General features: G+C 42.7%; 1 protein-coding gene across 1 annotated transcript; it reads left to right on the plus strand.

Annotated features, from left to right (window-relative positions):
* Window positions 1-350: 350 nt before the first annotated feature.
* Window positions 351-18,975, plus strand: LOC146555199 (uncharacterized). Its single transcript, XM_085252830.1, has 7 exons — window positions 351-370; window positions 12,759-12,863; window positions 12,968-13,035; window positions 13,256-13,372; window positions 13,670-13,783; window positions 13,883-14,366; window positions 18,903-18,975. Exons 1-7 carry the CDS (start codon window positions 351-353, stop codon window positions 18,973-18,975), a joined length of 981 nt encoding a protein of 326 aa, XP_085108956.1.
* The last annotated feature ends 1,740 nt before the right edge of the window (window positions 18,976-20,715 follow it).

The raw sequence follows: 20,715 nt of genomic DNA on the forward strand, positions 1-20,715 counted from the left end.
ACGAGCGGAGTGGGAGCACATGGGGAACACAGGTGACACTGATAATAATCACGAGACATGGCAGGAGTGAACACAACACTGGCGGGAAGACGGGCGAGGCGAAACAGGAAGTACAGAGGTTCAGACAGGAGGAGAGAGAGCACGAGTAGAACACCAACATAACGGGCAGGGGAGACACGGAATAAACACGAAAGGGGACGAGGGCTCATGAATACACAGAGGGGCACACAGGGGGTAGAGTCATAAAGGGAAAGCACTCAGGGAACAACACAACAGGGCAACTCAGGAAAAAGAGCCTAAACAGGGAACTGAATACAAAGATACATGAGAACTAAGAATACTGGGCCAACATGGCCCAGGACCGTGACAGGTAATTCCACACCAATGGAAACAAAACACACATTAAGATGCTCTAATGTCTCAATCTTGCGGCCTGCATAATGACTTGACAATTTTTTAAAATTTTTATTATTGTTCAAAAAACTATTTAATATGAAGCCAGGCTGTGTTGGCCTCAGGTTTATGTAGTTAACTGCTAAGTGTGAGAAAGTGCGTTTCTGGTCATTTTACGGTGAAACATGAAAGTAATGCAATGAGTAATGTATCAAATTAGTTTCTCCTGGAATTAATTAAGCAATGTATGCTGCTAAGTGATGATGGTGACTTTCAAAGAGGAGCAAACAAGAACTCAATGAGAACTGATAAATGAATCAAAAAGGAAGCAAATCGATAGGTAACATTGATAATGGAATATGAATTGCTGAATTCTTATTCTTTTCCCCATACACAGTGCAATATATGAACCATGGGATAAGACGAAAACCAGCATCCACAATGACCTTTCACAGCTGGAGGGTACAGCATAATTTGAACAATAGGTTCAGTGTGGCCAAAGAGTGAAAAGAGAGGGAAAGGGATCTGGACTGACGGGGTGGAGTTCCTAGAAGGCTGATCAGGAGATTCAACAGTTACAAGTACCCTGGCTCCTTAAAAAGCATTATCTCTCTTCAAGCAATGGAAATGTGGAGGATTAATGAATGTCCGAGTCACAATCCGACATGAAACATGAAGCATTCATCTATTATTTCTATTCTATCTGTACATCTGTTACAGCTCCTGGATAACATTCTCCATAAAATACTTTTGGAAGTGATTGCTTCATCTTTTATACAGACCTATCTGTTGTTGGACTGCAAGTGCTCCCTGAATGCACAATTGAAATCATTAGAACCACAGCAGAAAGTAACTGAATCTTGACTTATATGTATGAAACGTGTTAAACCGGCTCTAAATAAAAAGTGTTGAAATGCTAGAACAAACAAGTTTCCAGATATCATCTTCAAAACATCCATTGTGTTATTATACGGTGGGATATGTTTTTGGAATCCAGTACAGCAGGCATGGTGAGGGACTTCTCATGAACCACAAGGTTTTTGTTTTCTGTTTGCACTTTTGATTCAGTAACAAAATATCAGCAGTCAATAGACCTTGTGTCTCACAATCTTCCTCCTTTCTTACCTTACTGTATGGCCTCTCACATCTCAGATTTGATTTGAACCAGGAACTGCCCTATATACAGTATATGTTATTTAAATAAGAGTTGTAAAATGCAAAAGATTTCCTGTTTCATGTTCAGGATTATGAATGCAGCTGCATTAGTGAAACATTCCAATACTGATACCTGTGCCTTAAGTCTATGATTAAAGACAGAACACACAAAAAGTCAAATATAGGGGGCTAGATGTGGGATCTAAAATGTAAGTATATAGCAAAAGGAATGGAGAGGTGGTATCTTAAACGTGTATTGTAGGGTCTTTAGCATACAATATAACCAAACTTAAGGTAACTGTATCTGTTATTTAGTGCTAAATTAATAAAATTGAACTGAACTAAATACCTGGTTCTGAATTTCTACTTTTGCTGTGGTCATCAGTTTTAAATACCTAACCAACTAACAAAAATAGCAAAGCAATAATTCAGTGGAATATAATGCAAAGCTACTTGTTATTACCACCACTGAGCTGGAAAATTAGTGGAAGGTGGTTGCAGTTTTCACTTAAAAGGAACGTTCAGGTCAGGGGCTACATAAAATTAAAAAATGTATTTTGATGTGCGTGTGTGTTTTGCAAATCTGTTTCAAAATAGTGTTGTTTGGAAAGACTGAAAAGACTCTCTCAAGCATTAGTGAAACCTCAGCAAGAGTGACTGTGGAGGTTGTATGTATCTAAGTTGTTTACCCAGCCTTAAATAAAAACGAACAAAATGCCAGAACAAAGACGTTCCAAAGAAACTGTTTCTAAAACACCTGCTGTATTTTTCTGGGTGTGAGGCTGTGGTTGGAGTCTAAGCAAGTATTTGTGGCATTTGGAACAAGACAAGCTGAGGGATTTCTGAAGAAGAGCAAGCAAATGTTTGTGCTAGTGATGGAGTAAAAAAGTAAACATGCTATGACTTTTGCATACCATGACCTCTAATGTGTCATGTTTGATTTAAAGAAAAACAGTACATTTTACATTACAAAACATACTTACATCCTTACGTCCTACGTAAATTATTGTTTCATGTTCTGGATCATGAAGTTAGACATTTTAATGTTGGTATTAACCTGTATTGAGAACGCCTTCAATGGAGACAATGACAGAAGGGAGCAATTGTGGGCTTTGAAATGTAAGTATATAATTGCTATGTAGTTTTTTTTTTAAATGCATAACTTAGATTATATCATGATTGGATCTGTGTAGTGTAGAAATTTTTTTCTACAATACAATACACTTTAACCACACATCAATTTAACATGTGTAAACAGCCTCTTTGAGTAAATACATTTTCTCTGATTAAATAAAGTAATAAATGTATGATTTATCCTTAATGATGTTTCAGAGAGCAGGGAAAGATCAATTTTGAGGTTTTACAGCACTCATTTTTGGAGAAAAACATTTATTATCACAGAATATCATCTGCTGTTTTTTTTCCCTAAGAAGTAAAAATATAACAACCAGCAATATTTAAATATAAATTATTGAATGGTACAGTGTGTGTTATTAGGTCTAGAAAAGCAGTGGAGTTCACTCCAAAGCAGTGGAGTGAAGAATTAATGCGGTAAATTTAAATTCCAATCATATCTCTTACTGTAGCAGTAACACTGTAGGCCAAACTGCCTCATCAGCTCATCTGTAATCTTGATCTTTAGGTCCTTTCAGAAATCTTTTTGTTTGCTTTTCTCTTTTTTGAAGGAGGAGCTTCTAGGAAATTGATGTCTGTCTTTGTTTTTCAGTCTCTGTAGAGTATATAAATGGATCCATTTATGTTATGTGTAGTGTCACTATCTGGGAAAACAAATCTTCACATTATGATGAAGCTGATTCTTTCCCTGACTCTCTTCTGGGCACTCTGCAGCACAGGTACATCATCTTGTTCTTAAATTTAGACTTCTCCAAAAATGTAAGGACTTAAACGTTTTTACTTCTGCAGAAAACATTTTTTAAAAGGGAATATAAATGTTATCCTGACTAATTATGAACTGACTTCAAATCATGCTTCTAAGCACTATTTAAGGAGTTAGCCTATTTTTGCTCACCATTATTGCACGTTATGTATTGCAAGATCCCTTAAAGCCTTTCAACCAATAAAGCAAAACCCAGCTATCTTCATGAATGTGAATGAAAATGTGATCACAATTTCACTTTTTTTTTCACAGCGGGAGCCCTTCAGTGTTTAACCTGCAAAGATGTGACATGTTTAACGACAAACCCAGTTAAGTGCACTATAGAGAAGGCGTGTGTGACATCTTCTATTCTAGGTAGTCTCTTCTTTATTCTGTCTTTTACTTTTCAGTGAGCATACATGTACTGGGAGGTTACATCAATGTTAACAAACTCCACTTTGATTCTGCAGTGACATCGTCTGGAATTAAGGTACCACAAATCATCAGGGGTTGTGCACCAGACTTCGTGTGTCCTGTCTTAGGCTCTCAGACATATTCAGCAAACCTGGGTATTTTGAGTGCAGCTGCATCTGTTGAATGCTGCAACAAAGACAACTGCAACTTAAACATTTTGCCTGGCAAGTAAAGATAGAGTTTCTATATGACAAGAAAACACAAGCTAGATAATAATGTCGGAATCCTGCCATCTTCTTGACCTGGAATGTTAAATCTGGTCACTGTAATGTTTTCTGTTTTTGAAAAAGATTTTCATTCCTATTTCAGTCCCTGCAGATCAGACCGAGAACAATCTGAAGTGTTTTTCATGTGACCCCGGCTCCACTCAGTGTAACTCTACAGTGAAGTGTAGTGGAGTAGAGAATCGCTGCTTTCAAGCATTTGGTAATTCTCTTCAAACCTGTTTTGCTACCTTGAAATGTTTATACAAATTTGTGTTTTTGTAATATGAAAAATGAAACATCAACAAAAGGAAAAAAAAGCATTATATTACATACAACTTCAAGATATTCTGTTATTTGAGTCATATTATGAGTCACTATTACACTGACGAAATAAGGAAGCTAATTTAATGAGACTGCTACGTGAAAAAAACACCTTACAAACCCACTGGTAAAATACACCTTGCTGGTAAATGTTGTAATTACATGCTGTAGAAGGTTTTTGCTTAAAGCGTCTTTCAATACTTCTTTCTGATTTGAGCAAAATTGTTTCTATAAAGATGAAAAATCTGAAATGATGATTTTTATCTACAGTGCCATCAGGTATCAGCACTTCAGTTCCAGTCAAGGGCTGCATGTCTGAAAACATCTGTACAGCAGTGTCCAGCCTGTCAAGTCTCCCTGTCTTGAATCTTGGGAACGTCAGCTGTTGTGATAACAATTTGTGTAATACTGCTCCAACAACAACTACCACGTTCATCTATCTTATATTTGGACTCATATATATTATCTATTAGAATAAAATAAAAAGGCATGAAAAACATTTGAAGTATCAGAAATACTCAGAAAACACCTTTTTCAAGACCTGATTGGGGTTAGGAAATCCAAATTTAGTTAAAAGAGGCTGGAATCTGTCTGAAGCTGAGGTACAGTAAAAAGGCATCAATATAAGACAAATAAAAAAAAACAGCATACATACCAGTATTTACTCAATATATCATACTTTCTGCATATTTTCTTTTTTCTTTTAATTATCAAGGATATTAGGCTTGTGTGAAATGTGGAACTGGAGCATTCCTTGTAGCAGGAAAAATAGTATCAATATCTGAAAACAATGAAGATTCAACTCAAACAATGCTAAAGACTTTACAGGCATCAACAATCTACTGCACAAGGGATTCTGCATAAATGGCTCTCAATGTAAAACCATGAACAAAATAAATAAAATCAAATACATGAAAAGCAAAAATATATAAATAAAAACAAGAAATAAAAATGTTTGAAACCGACACGAATTTTATTTATTGTTTTGTTTTTTCTCATGTCATGCTGGTGGTCATACTTAGGCCAAACAGAATAGAATAAAAAACCAAACAAATAAATAAAAACAGATAAATATTTACATGGTGTCCAACCTGTGTTTGGTAATGACGGTGTGCCTTGACATATCCTCCAATCCGTACTGTAACTGGCTATTAAAGTAATGGCACAAACATTCACACACTTATGGTAAAATATATGTATATATCTATATCTATATATAGATATATAGATATAGATAGATACATTTACCATATATAGATATAGATACATATATATATATATATATATATATATATATATATATATATATATATATATATATATATATATATATATAAAAACAACACCCAGCACGCCCCTGCGGGCGGTTTATCCTTCAAGCTCGGGTCCTCTACCAGAGGCCTGGGAGCTTGAGGGTCCTGCGCAGTATCTTAGCTGTTCCCAGGACTGCGCTCTTCTGGACAGAGATCTCCGATGTTGTTCCTGGGATCTGCTGGAGCCACTCGCCTAGCTTGGGAGTCACCGCACCTAGTGCTCCGATTACCACGGGGACCACCGTTACCTTCACCCTCCACATCCTCTCGAGCTCTTCTCTGAGCCCTTGGTATTTCTCCAGCTTCTCGTGTTCCTTCTTCCTGATATTGCTGTCATTCGGAACCGCTACATCGATCACTACGGCCATCTTCTTCTGTTTGTCTACCACCACTATGTCCGGTTGGTTAGCCACCACCATTTTGTCCGTCTGTATCTGGAAGTCCCACAGGATCTTAGCTCGGTCATTCTCCACCACCCTTGGGGGCATCTCCCATTTTGACCTCGGGACTTCCAGGTTATACTCGGCACAGATGTTCCTGTACACTATGCCGGCCACTTGGTTATGGCGTTCCATGTATGCCTTGCCTGCTAGCATCTTGCACCCTGCTGTTATGTGCTGGATTGTCTCTGGGGCATCTTTACACAGCCTGCACCTGGGGTCTTGCCTGGTGTGATAGACCCCAGCCTCTATGGATCTTGTGCTCAGAGCTTGTTCTTGTGCTGCCATGATTAGTGCCTCTGTGCTGTCTTTCAGTCCAGCTTTGTCCAGCCACTGGTAGGATTTCTGGATATCAGCCACCTCCTCTATCTGCCGGTGGTACATACCGTGCAGGGGCCTGTCCTTCCATGATGGTTCCTCGTCTCCCTCCTCTTTCTTGGGTTTCTGCTGCCTGAGGTATTCACTGAGCACTCGGTCAGTTGGGGCCATCTTCCTAATGTATTCTTGGATGTTCGTTGTCTCATCCTGGACTGTGGTGCTGACACTCACCAGTCCCCGGCCCCCTTCCTTCCGCTTAGCATACAGCCTCAGGGTGCTGGATTTGGGGTGAAACCCTCCATGCATGGTAAGGAGCTTTCTTGTCTTTATGTCAGTGGCTTCTATCTCCTCCTTTGGCCAGCCTATTACCCCAGCAGGGTACCTGATCACGGGCAGGGCGTACGTGTTGATGGCCCGGATCTTGTTCTTACCATTCAGCTGACTCCTCAGGACTTGCCTGACCCTCTGCAGGTACTTGGTGGTTGCAGCTTTTCTAGCGGCCTCTTCATGGTTCCCATTCGCCTGTGGGATCCCCAAGTACTTGTAACTGTCCTCTATGTCTGCAATGTTGCCTTCTGGTAGTTCAATCCCCTCAGTTCTGACTACCTTCCCTCTCTTTGTTACCATCCGACTACACTTCTCCAGTCCGAACGACATTCCAATGTCATTGCTGTATAGCCTGGTAGTGTGGATCAGTGAATCGATGTCTCGTTCACTCTTGGCATACAGCTTGATGTCATCCATGTACAGGAGGTGGCTGACAATTGCTCCGTTCTGTAGTCGGTATCCGTAGCCAGTCTTGTTAATGATCTCACTGAGGGGGTTCAGGCCTATGCAGAACAGCAGTGGGGACAGAGCATCTCCTTGGTAGATCCCGCACTTGATGGTGACTTGTGCTATGGGCTTGGAGTTGGCCTCTAGTGTTGTACACCACATCCCCATTGAGTTCCTGATGAAGGCTCTTAGGGTCCCATTGATCTTGTACAATTCTAGGCATTCCAGTATCCAGCTGTGGGGCATTGAGTCATAGGCCTTCTTGTAATCAATCCAGGCAGTGCACAGGTTGGTCAGTCTGGTCTTGCAGTCTCGGCTGATTGTTCTGTCTACCAGTAGCTGGTGTTTTGCGCCTCTGGTGTTCTTGCCAATTCCTTTCTGTGTCCCGCTCATGTATTGACCCATGTGCCTGTTCATCTTAGCCGATATGATGCCTGACAGGAGCTTCCATGTAGTACTGAGGCAGGTTATTGGTCGGTAGTTGGAGGGGACCGGTCCCTTCTTGGGGTCCTTGGGGATCAGGACCGTCCGGCCTTCAGTTAGCCATTCCGGGTGTCTCTCGTTAACTAGCAGCTGGTTCATTTGTGCTGCCAGACGCTCGTGGAGTGCAGTCAGCTTCTTCAGCCAGTAGGCGTGAACCATGTCGGGCCCTGGTGCTGTCCAACTGTTCATACTGGAGACCCTTTCTTGGATATCTGCCACTGTGATGGTTACTGGACCCTGTTCAGGGAGGTCGCTGTGGTCAGCCCTCAGATCCTCTAGCCACTGAGCATTGCCGTTATGGGTTGCATCCTTCTCCCATATGCTCTTCCAGTATTGCTCCGTCTCCAGCCTTGGTGGTGCTGTTCTCTTATTGTTCCCTTGCCACTGAGAGTACACCTTTGCTGGTTCTGTGGAGAACAGCTGGTTTATTCTCCTGCCTTCTATCTCTCTGGTGTACCTCCTCAAGCGGCTGGCCAAGGCTGTGAGTCTTTGCTTGGCAGTTTCCAAGGCCTCAGGTATGGACAGCTTGCTGTATTTCTTAGGCACCTTATTTGTCGCACCTTTCTGCAACTCCGTTAGTTGGCTAACCTCCCTCCGTGCTACTTTGATCTTGCCCTCTAGCCTCCTTCTCCATGGAGGGTACTGCCCCTTGTCGCTGTTCAACTTGTAGCCAAGCATCTCACTGATCACTGTTGCCGTATTGTAGATCAGCTTGTTAGTGTCGGTAATCGTGGTTGTAGGTATTGCCCGTAGTGCTGCATTAACATCATCTAGCAGACCTTCTGAGGGAACTTCACGTAATCTTGGTAACCGGCTACGCGGGATCCAGGTTTCAAGCTTGGCCATGATCCTATTTTTCAGGTCAGTTCCTCTCGCACTCAACGATCCTTCTCCTATCGCACTTGGGGCTATGTACCCAATCTCGGGTGAGGGTGATGATATCTCCCCCCTGACCTGGCGTCCTGACTCCTCCTTGCCGTAGCATTTGTGTTGTACCTCGTCAATCTCTAGCTGTGAGAGCAGTCCCTTCTTTCGAATGTTGGAACACTGAGCTACTAGTTGTTTCGCCGTCATTGTGGATGTTGGGTATCGAAGAATCCATAGGTCCCTCATCCTATTCATGTAGCCCCTTCCGCCGGGGTTACTTGCATAGTAGCATTCCAACAACGCCCTGTTTTCGTCTCTTGCCCACCGATGCCTTCTTGTATATATATATATATATATATATATATATATATATATATATATATATATATATATATATATATATATATATATAAAAACACCCAGCACGCCCCTGCGGGCGGTTTATCCTTCAAGCTCGGGTCCTCTACCAGAGGCCTGGGAGCTTGAGGGTCCTGCGCAGTATCTTAGCTGTTCCCAGGACTGCGCTCTTCTGGACAGAGATCTCCGATGTTGTTCCCGGGATCTGCTGGAGCCACTCGCCTAGCTTGGGAGTCACCGCACCTAGTGCTCCGATTACCACGGGGACCACCGTTACCTTCACCCTCCACATCCTCTCGAGCTCTTCTCTGAGCCCTTGGTATTTCTCCAGCTTCTCGTGTTCCTTCTTCCTGATATTGCTGTCATTCGGAACCGCTACATCTAGCTGTGAGAGCAGTCCCTTCTTTCGAATGTTGGAACACTGAGCTACTAGTTGTTTCGCCGTCATTGTGGATGTTGGGTATCGAAGAATCCATAGGTCCCTCATCCTATTCATGTAGCCCCTTCCGCCAGGGTTACTTGCATAGTAGTGTTAAGGTTCAAAAATATTGGGGATGGACACCAGAGGAAAAAACCCACAATAACAACACTGGTCCGGTCGGGTTGAGTCAAACGATGATTTAATGATCACACACGTGGGAGATGGACACTGTATGCAGACAGTCTCAGATCTCATCTCAAAAAACACATCACCATAGTTTTATGAAATCAGGGTATTAGAACGCCCCCTCATGCGTAGTGACAGGTGTAATACAATCAATGTTGACAATTTTATTTAACACAAAGAATAACATTGTCTCCTTCCCGAGGGCAGACGCTGACTGCCCCCGTCTCCTGGAACCGTCTGTACCCTGCTAAGACACAACATGGCAGCTACAAGGACTCTTTCATTTGTTAAGACCATCAGTGTGTATTGCTCTAAATCAAGTCTATAATATTAAATGAATATTGCTGGATCAGCTACTTCTACTTAAAACATATTAAAACATGACTAAGCACAAAATCACCAAGAATAACATCTTATAAGTGCTGTGTAAGCGCGTGCGGCCTTCCAAGCTCAAAGCCTTTGCCCTCCATAGATCAGCCAGACTCGCGCTGGCTGTAGCTTTTAACCTTTAATTACCTTGAGCACAACTCTAGAAAAAGCAACAAACTGCAATGTGTATGGAATGATCAGGGTTACATCTGCAATGGAAAATCATGTTATTATTCTGGTACCTGTAAGAAAAGATCAAACTAAAGTTATCACCATCACTGTAATGCAAAGAATAATGTAAGGTCAAAAACTTCAATTTATGCTTAATGCAAAGCTGGTTATATACTTCTAATGAACTAATAATGCCATATTAAAATATTAAATGATAATGAGAAAAACATCCCCTCCTTATTTTACAGTAGCATTCCAACAACGCCCTGTTTTCGTCTCTTGCCCACCGATGCCTTCTTGTTCCAGTAGCCCACTTTTCGTCAGGGTGCCCTGGTTCCTCAACACCTGACGTGGACCTTGTTGATCCGGGCGACGTCCGAGCCGGCATGCCTTCATATTTATCTGTCTCGCTCACGCTCCCAGGACCCTGACACACAGTAGTGTTTCAGATGTTTCATCTAAGACATGGAAACAGAAAGGAGTAAAGAAATAGTAAAGAGAAGCATATATTAAAAAATAACTCGGCTGTAGGGTGTAGGTGACATACCAGGGCATTAGCTAAAGAATTACTGCAATGGCCAAACCCTTAATTAAGTGATTCAGAAACAACCTGCGTTATTTCTGTGATAGTCCATAATAGAACAAAAAGAAGTTCTACGTAAGTCAGGTGTGTGTAACACATGATTGTACTTGATAAATAAGATGCTTTATGTTTGATTTGAATAGGCGTGCTATTATTATGTTACAAAGAGAGCGTGCCAATGAAATCCGTTTAACAACAGCAGGTGTGGTAAATTCAGAGTAGCACAACACTGTGACAGAGTTACAGCGTCAGTTGTGCTTCATGATGGTTTTTGAAAACATTTGAGATGGTAGATCATGAAGTTTAGATGATTCCTTGGCTGTTTGAAGCGTGTAAGAGCAAAATGTACAAAGCATAGAAGCATAAACCAGAAAATCAATGTTTGAGCTAAAAGACATTTCAGTACAGTAGCTGAGTAAAAGTAAAGTTACTCCACTGTTCAAGTATTGATCTTGATCGGGTAAGGCAGCTGCCACACCTGCAGCAGGTTTTACACCATTGATCACAAAGCCGTCAGTTTCTCAACAAACCAGATCTACAGGAAAGAATGAAGCAGGTGTGGGGCAAGAAAATAAAAAGTGATTAACATGTTTTATATTTTATTCAGACAGTTACCTCCCAGTCATGACTGTTAGTTCTTGCATTAAGGAACATCTGATGATTTTCTTTCAACTTACACATAAAATCAAACAGATTTTACACCACACTGTTTGTACTGTGTTAGTGAGTAAAATCAAGTTTTCATATCGAAATGGTCAACAACTGGCATTCAAGTAGGAATCAGAATCAGAATCAGAATCAGAATGGGTTTATTGCCAGATGTTGCCAGAATGAAAACTGTTATGGAGTATAAGCTGATTAAATAGACATCTACAATGATCACTGTTTTTTTCAGATATATTAATTTTGAGATTAAAAACACAACATTTGTTAGCAAATTAATAGTTCTTTTTGGACTTCTTTCTTTTGTTTTATCTTGACCTCTGTAGGATCTCTAAGTTTGTGTCCCTCTCTTAGACAAACAAACATGAAGCTACATTATGACAAAAACTGTATGATTTCGCTGAATGCATTATTAGCCTCACAAATATGAAGCCTAAAATATTGCAGTCGCTCTCTAGTGGCTTACTACAGTACAGGTAATGTGAGGTACTTGATGTTATGTTTATGTTACTTCAGTTACTTTATGAGAGCATCTGGTCCTCACAGTGTGTGCTGATAAAATTCTGGTCCTTAGACAAATGTAGTTGATAACCCCTGATCTATTTAGACACCATTTATGATTAGTAGTATATGTAGAGGACAATACTTGATGTAAAGCATTTAGGCTTGATCTTCATCAGTTGTAGAAAAGTTATTCCAGGGTTGTTTCATAACATTTGGTCCTGATTTTATTCGGAAGTGTCAACTGTTATAAACAAATGGAATTGTCTGAACAAAAAGTCAATTATGGTTTCAAAGTCAAAATTAAAGATGATGGCTTAATGACACAAGACGCAAGGTCATTCTCATTTGTTAAAAACTTAATAATGTAAAAAAGAATTCCTGTGTTTTTTGTGATGCACGAATACTTGTTATTGAATTGAAGAGGAAAGGTGTGGTAAGGTGCTGTGACATAATGATTTGACAAAAGAAGAGTTAATTGCATGAATGGTCATGCTGTAAAAATGTGAACACATGCAATTGTGAGGTCACCTGTTCAGTATATAAAGTGCAGTGCTGCTCCTCAGCTTTAGTATCACAGTCCAGGCAAACTAATCTGCAGAACTGACCTGTTCATCACAATGAAGCTGCTGTTTTCTCTGTTTCTCCTCTGGGCATTCTCCACCACAGGTAACTACACTCATTTCACCTGCAGGTAGAAGAGAGTCTAATTTAAAGCTTTAAATCTTTTATTTAAATCTTACATTGTAATTTTTTCCCCCAAAGTTAGTGAGTAGAATTGACTCAACTGTAACCTGCTGTAACCCAATATGAACTTTCAGAACATCTCATATTTGCTATATATTTAAATTGTGATGATCAGTTTTGTGTTTCTCTCCTGATTGCAGCTGGAGCCCTCCAGTGCCAAACCTGCACAAATTCAGCATGTTCAAGCACAGCACTACTTACATGCTCCTCATTGGAAACAATGTGTGTTACAGCTACCATTCTAGGTAATGTTTTCTTCATATCATATTTCATATTTTCACCAAATTACAACTGCTGTGAAGCTATTTGTGTTCCATCAACATTGACAAACCGCACTTTGAATTTGTAGCTACTTCATCTGGAACTCCGGTCACACAAATCTACAAGGCATGTGCATCTTCCTCCCTGTGTCCAGCCGTAACTTCTCAGACATTTTCAGTCGACCTGGGTTTTCAAAGTGCTCTGGCTTCTGCTCAATGCTGCAACACAGATAACTGCAACTCAGCAACTCTACCAAGTAAGTTAAATACTACGTTGCTCATCGAAGACAAAAGAATAATATAAAGAAATAAAAGCAATAATCTGATGTTGTAAGAGTCTCTGTTCTGAAATGAAATGTCCTCCTTTTCTGTTTCAGATCCTTCTTCTCAGTCAAATAATGGTGGAGTATGCAACTTTTGTGACCCTTCCACTGGTCAGTGCTCCTCCACATTACAGTGTCAGGGAGTGGAGAACCAATGCTTCCAATCAACCAGTGAGTCTTTATGTTGTATCAGTTGTGTCATCGGTTTTCAATCAAAGATGATTTCAAATTATTTTGTAATACATCTGACATATAAAAGAGCGGAAACTTTTACCCTAATTTATACTAAATGTTATCCTTGGGTGTGAAAGTTACTGTGATAAGATTTTAAATTTCAAGCCTGGAAGTCAGACAAACACATAAACGTTTTAAAAAGCTGTTAAGTTGTTTTATGCATGAAATATATTAAGCTTCCTGGAAAGTAGCCAATTTAAAACATATCCTGAAATTCTTCTTTTTGATCTGCAGTCAATAGCGGCACCAGCACGTATCCAGGTTACGGCTGCGCATCTGCAAACCTGTGTGCAGCTGCTTTAAGCCTGGGTTCTCTACCTTTCATGCAGAGCGTTGGTACAGTATCAGGTGTTACCTGTTCTGCTGCCCCAACTACAACCACCACCCCAACTACAACCACCACCCAAACTACAACTACAACCACCATCCCAACTACAACCACCACAGCCACAACTACAACTACAACCACTGGCACAACTATAACCACCACCCCAGCTACAACTACAACCACTACCCCAGCTACAACTACAACCACAACCCCAACTACAACTCCAACCACCACCCCAGCTACAACTACAACCACTACCCCAACTACAACTACCCCCACAACTACAACCACCACTCCAACTACAACTTCAACCACCACCCCAACTACAACTACAACCACTGCCACAACTACAACCACCACCCCAACTACAAGTACCGCCACAACTACAACCACCACCCCAACTACAACTACAACCACCAACCCAACTACAACTACAACCACCGCTACAACTACAATCACCACCCCAACTACAACTACAACCACCGCCCCAACTACAACTACAACCACCACCCCAACTACAAGTACTGCGACAACTACAACTACTACCCCAACTACAACAACAACCACTACCCCAACTACAACTACAACGACCGCCACAACTACAACCACCGCCCCAACTACAAGTACCGCCGCAACTACAACCACCACCCCAATTACAACCACCACCCCAACTACAAGTACCGCCACAACTACAACCACCACCCCAACTACAAGCACCGCCACGACCACAACCACCACCCCAACTACAACTACAATCACCGCCCCAGTTACAACTACAACCACTACCCCAACTACAACTACCGCCACAACTACAACCACCACCCCAACTACAACTACAACCACCACCCCAACTACAACTACAACCTCCACCCAAGCTACAACTACAACCACCCCCCCAACTACAACTACAACCACCACCCCAACTACAAGTACTGCGACAACTACAACTACTACCCCAACTACAACAACAACCACTACCCCAACTACAACTACAACGACCGCCACAACTACAACCACCGCCACAACTACAAGTACCGCCGCAACTACAACCACCACCCCAATTACAACCACCACCCCAACTACAACCACCACCCCAGCTACAACTACAACCACCACCCCAACTACAAGTACTGCGACAACTACAACTACTACCCCAACTACAACAACAACCACTACCCCAACTACAACTACAACGACCGCCACAACTACAACCACCACCCCAATTACAACCACCACCCCAACTACAAGTACCGCCACAACTACAACCACCACCCCAACTACAACTACAATCACCGCCCCAGTTACAACTACAACCACTACCCCAACTACAACTACCGCCACAACTACAACCACCACCCCAACTACAACTACAACCACCACCCCAACTACAAGTACTGCGACAACTACAACTACTACCCCAACTACAACAACAACCACTACCCCAACTACAACTACAAGTACCGCCGCAACTACAACCACCACCCCAATTACAACCACCACCCCAACTACAAGTACCGCCACAACTACAACCACCACCCCAACTACAACTACAATCACCGCCCCAGTTACAACTACAACCACTACCCCAGCTACAACTACAACCTCCACCCAAGCTACAACTACAACCACCCCCCCAACTACAACTACAACCACCACCCCAACTACAAGTACTGCGACAACTACAACTACTACCCCAACTACAACAACAACCACTACCCCAACTACAACTACAACGACCGCCACAACTACAACCACCGCCACAACTACAAGTACCGCCGCAACTACAACCACCACCCCAATTACAACCACCACCCCAACTACAACCACCACCCCAACTACAAGCACCGCCACGACCACAACCACCACCCCAACTACAACTACAATCACCGCCCCAGTTACAACTACAACCACTACCCCAACTACAACTACCGCCACAACTACAACCACCACCCCAGCTACAACTACAACCACCACCCCAACTACAAGTACAACCACTACCCCAGCTACAACTACAACCTCCACCCAAGCTACAACTACAACCACCCCCCCAACTACAACTACAACCACCACCCCAACTACAAGTACTGCGACAACTACAACTACTACCCCAACTACAACAACAACCACTACCCCAACTACAACTACAACGACCGCCACAACTACAACCACCGCCCCAACTACAAGTACCGCCGCAACTACAACCACCACCACAATTACAACCACCACCCCAACTACAACCACCACCCCAACTACAAGCACCGCCACGACCACAACCACCACCCCAACTACAACTACAATCACCGCCCCAGTTACAACTACAACCACTACCCCAACTACAACTACCGCCACAACTACAACCACCACCCCAGCTACAACTACAACCACCACCCCAACTACAAGTACTGCGACAACTACAACTACTACCCCAACTACAACAACAACCACTACCCCAACTACAACTACAACGACCGCCACAACTACAACCACCACCCCAATTACAACCACCACCCCAACTACAAGTACCGCCACAACTACAACCACCACCCCAACTACAACTACAATCACCGCCCCAGTTACAACTACAACCACTACCCCAACTACAACTACCGCCACAACTACAACCACCACCCCAACTACAACTACAACCACCACCCCAACTACAAGTACTGCGACAACTACAACTACTACCCCAACTACAACAACAACCACTACCCCAACTACAACTACAAGTACCGCCGCAACTACAACCACCACCCCAATTACAACCACCACCCCAACTACAAGTACCGCCACAACTACAACCACCACCCCAACTACAACTACAATCACCGCCCCAGTTACAACTACAACCACTACCCCAACTACAACTACCGCCACAACTACAACCACCACCCCAGCTACAACTACAACCACCACCCCAACTACAACTACAACCACCACCTCAACTACAAGTACTGCGACAACTACAACTACTACCCCAACTACAACAACAACCACTACCCCAACTACAACTACAACGACCGCCACAACTACAACCACCGCCCCAACTACAAGTACCGCCGCAACTACAACCACCACCCCAATTACAACCACCACCCCAACTACAAGTACCGCCACAACTACAACCACCACCCCAACTACAACTACAACCACCACCCCAACTACAAGCACCGCCACGACCACAACCACCACCCCAACTACAACTACAATCACCGCCCCAGTTACAACTACAACCACTACCCCAACTACAACTACCGCCACAACTACAACCACCACCCCAACTACAACAACAACCACCACCCCAACTACAACTACAACCACTACCCCAGCTACAACTACAACCTCCACCCAAGCTACAACTACAACCACCCCCCCAACTACAACTACAACCACCACCCCATCTACGACTACAACCACCGCTATACTTACAACCACCACCCCAACTACAACTACAACCACCGACCCAACAACAACTACAACCACCATCCCAACTACAAGTACCGCCACAACTACAACCACCACCCCAACTACAACTACAACCACCACCCCAACTACAACTAAAACCACCACCCCAACTACAACTACAACCACCACCCCAGCTACAACTACAACCACCACCCCAACTACAACTACAACCACCACCCCAGCTACAACTACAACCACCACCCCAACTACAACTACAACCACCACCCCAACTACAAGCACCGCCACGACCACAACCACCACCCCAACTACAACAACAACCACCACCCCAACTACAACTACAATCACCGCCCCAGTTACAACTACAACCACTACCCCAACTACAACTACCGCCACAACTACAACCACCACCCCAACTACAACAACAACCTCCACCCCAACTACAACTACAACCACTACCCCAGCTACAACTACAACCTCCACCCATGCTACAACTACAACCACCCCCCCAACTACAACTACAACCACCACCCCATCTACGACTACAACCACCGCTATACTTACAACCACCACCCCAACTACAACCACCGCCCCAACTACAACTACAACCACCACCCCAACTACAACTACAATCACCGCCCCAGTTACAACTACAACCACTACCCCAACTACAACTACCGCCACAACTACAACCACCACCCCAACTACAACAACAACCTCCACCCCAACTACAACTACAACCACTACCCCAGCTACAACTACAACCTCCACCCATGCTACAACTACAACCACCCCCCCAACTACAACTACAACCACTACCCCAGCTACAACTACAACCTCCACCCATGCTACAACTACAACCACCCCCCCAACTACAACTACAACCACCACCCCATCTACGACTACAACCACCGCTATACTTACAACCACCACCCCAACTACAACCACCGCCCCAACTACAACTACAACCACCATCCCAACTACAAGTACCGCCACAACTACAACCACCACCCCAACTACAAGCACCGCCATGACCACAACCACCACCCCAACTACAACTACAACCACCACCCCAACTACAACTACAACCACCACCCCAGCTACAACTACAACCACCACCCCAACTACAACTACAACCACCGCTACAACTACAACCACCACCCCAACTACAACTACAACCACCACCCCAGCTACAACTACAACCACCACCCCAACTACAACTACAACTACCGCCACAACTAAAACTACAGCCACCACCCCAACTACAACTACAACCACCGCCCCAACTACAACCACTATCCCAACTACAACTACAACCACCGCTACAACTACAACCACCACCCCAACTACAACTACAATCACCGCCCCAGCTGCAACTATAACCACCACCCCAACTACAACTACCGCCACAACTAAAACCACCACCCCAACTATAAGTACCGCCACAACTACAACCACCACCCCAACTACAAGTACCGCCACAACTCCAACCACTACCCCAACTACAACTACAACCACTACCCCAACTACAAGTACCGCCACAACTACAAGTACCGCCACAACTACAACCACCACCCCAACTACAACTACAACCACCACCCCAACTACAAGTACCGCCACAACTACAACCACCACCCCAACTACAAGTACCGCCACAACTATAAGCTCTGCAGCTACAACTGCTACATCAACTGCAACAACTGCCTCTACAACCAAAAGTGATGCTTGTTCTATCAGACTGGGAATGTTCCATCTGCTGCTTGGACTCCTTCTCTTTACCTTTCATTAAAGTCCCGAATAACAAAACAAACAAACAAAAGAACATATGATGTTTTAACAAGACTCAAAAACCTTTTGGATATTCACCTTATGTTTACAAACCACTGTTAAAGTATAGTCAATGAAAAAAGGTGATAGAGTCTTGTTGAAGCTGACTTGGAATAAGTATGTAAGACTTCTTTGTATGTTGTCATGATGGACAATTATGTCCATTATGTCCAAAATAATATAATAATATAATAATTATTTATAATGGATGATACAACTGAATCCTTATTACAACAACAAAGCATGCTTTGGAAATAGAAGCAAGAAGGAGAATTTCTATTTCTTATTTATTCATTTGTTTTGCTTTGTGCTTTTTATTTTCTGCATTTCTCTCTGTATATTACTAGTGATCAATGGTGAATCTGCAAGGGTGGCATGTGCCCACCTAAAATTAATATCTTGCCATCCCTAGTGGAACCCAAGTTTTGCATATGACAGTGTTGTTTATTAAAATAAGCTAATATTAACACTTTGAGCCTAGCTACAGTTAACATTGACAGAGTGAGCAATACAGTAAGTTTGCACCTCCTCTTGTCAGACCTGCAGGGTTTAAGCTTGTGGTGTTCTCCTCTGTCTTATGGCAGACAAACTATTTTTTTGCACTGGCACAAATAATTTGTGTGGCATCTTACTGTGACACCTGATTGTTGTCTAATTTTTGTTTTAGTAGTTTTAAATAGAGGTACAAAAAAACAAAAAGATGCTTGCATCTTTTGGTAAATAGTTGTATAGAACTTTATTGTTTACAAAATTTTGGTGTAGGTCTTTAGAATTTAGGAAATTTCTGTAGATCTGCCCCTGCTGATGATAAAGATACAATAAAGCCCTTGTCCTATATCCTTCTGTGTTTCACTGTTAAACTGGGAACATTTCTGACATATGCTGGTATAGATTAATTTGGTGGTGTTGAGGCTGCTGCTTACAATCCTCTGTGTAGTTTTCACAACCGCTGGCAGAGTCATCTTCTTTGCCATAGAGCAGATTCCATGCCAGTGATGCAGGAGCACAGGGAACTCTCTACCACACATCTGTAAAATAGTTTTAGTACTGAATTTCCAAGTCCAGTGTTCCTTCACTTCCTGAGAAAGTAGAGTTTGCCTGTGCACCTTGTTAACCACAAAGAAAAGGTTGTTGTTCCAGATCAGGTCCTCAGAGGGATGTTCAACAAGATAATTAAAACTGAACACCTTTTCAGCTGCTCCTCAATGTGTAGGGGTGGAAGGGAGTTTCTGCCCTTCATGAAACACTGAGACTGGTATCCCTGCACCATCTTTTCAGCCTTTTTACCTCCTGCCTGTATTCAGATTCATCATTCCGCCCCATCTATCACACACTTAATATCTTAAATGTAAAAGTTAATTACAGTACAATTAGAAAAAACCCGAACAACCATGTGAAACGGATACGGTTGAACAGTCCGATTATTCCTCAAATTCCAGTATTGAATAAAAGCTGTATGCCGAGAGTGAATGAGACTAGACATCGATTCACTGATTTACACTACTAGGATAGAAATGTCATTTAGACTGTAGAAGTGTAGTAGGTGGGTAACAAAAAGAGGAAAGCTAGTCAGAACTACCAGAAGGTTTAGTATGTATGTATGTATGTATGTATGTATGTATGTATGTATGTATGTATATATGTATGTATATATGTATGTATGTATGTATGTATGTATGTAAATTAGGACACACTAATTCAG

The sequence above is a fragment of the Mchenga conophoros genome, linkage group LG17 (genome assembly GCF_057382185.1).
Source record: "Mchenga conophoros isolate Kocher_MC1m ecotype Shallow Benthic linkage group LG17, M_conophoros_male_GT1.1, whole genome shotgun sequence".
Classification (NCBI taxonomy): domain Eukaryota; kingdom Metazoa; phylum Chordata; class Actinopteri; order Cichliformes; family Cichlidae; genus Mchenga; species Mchenga conophoros.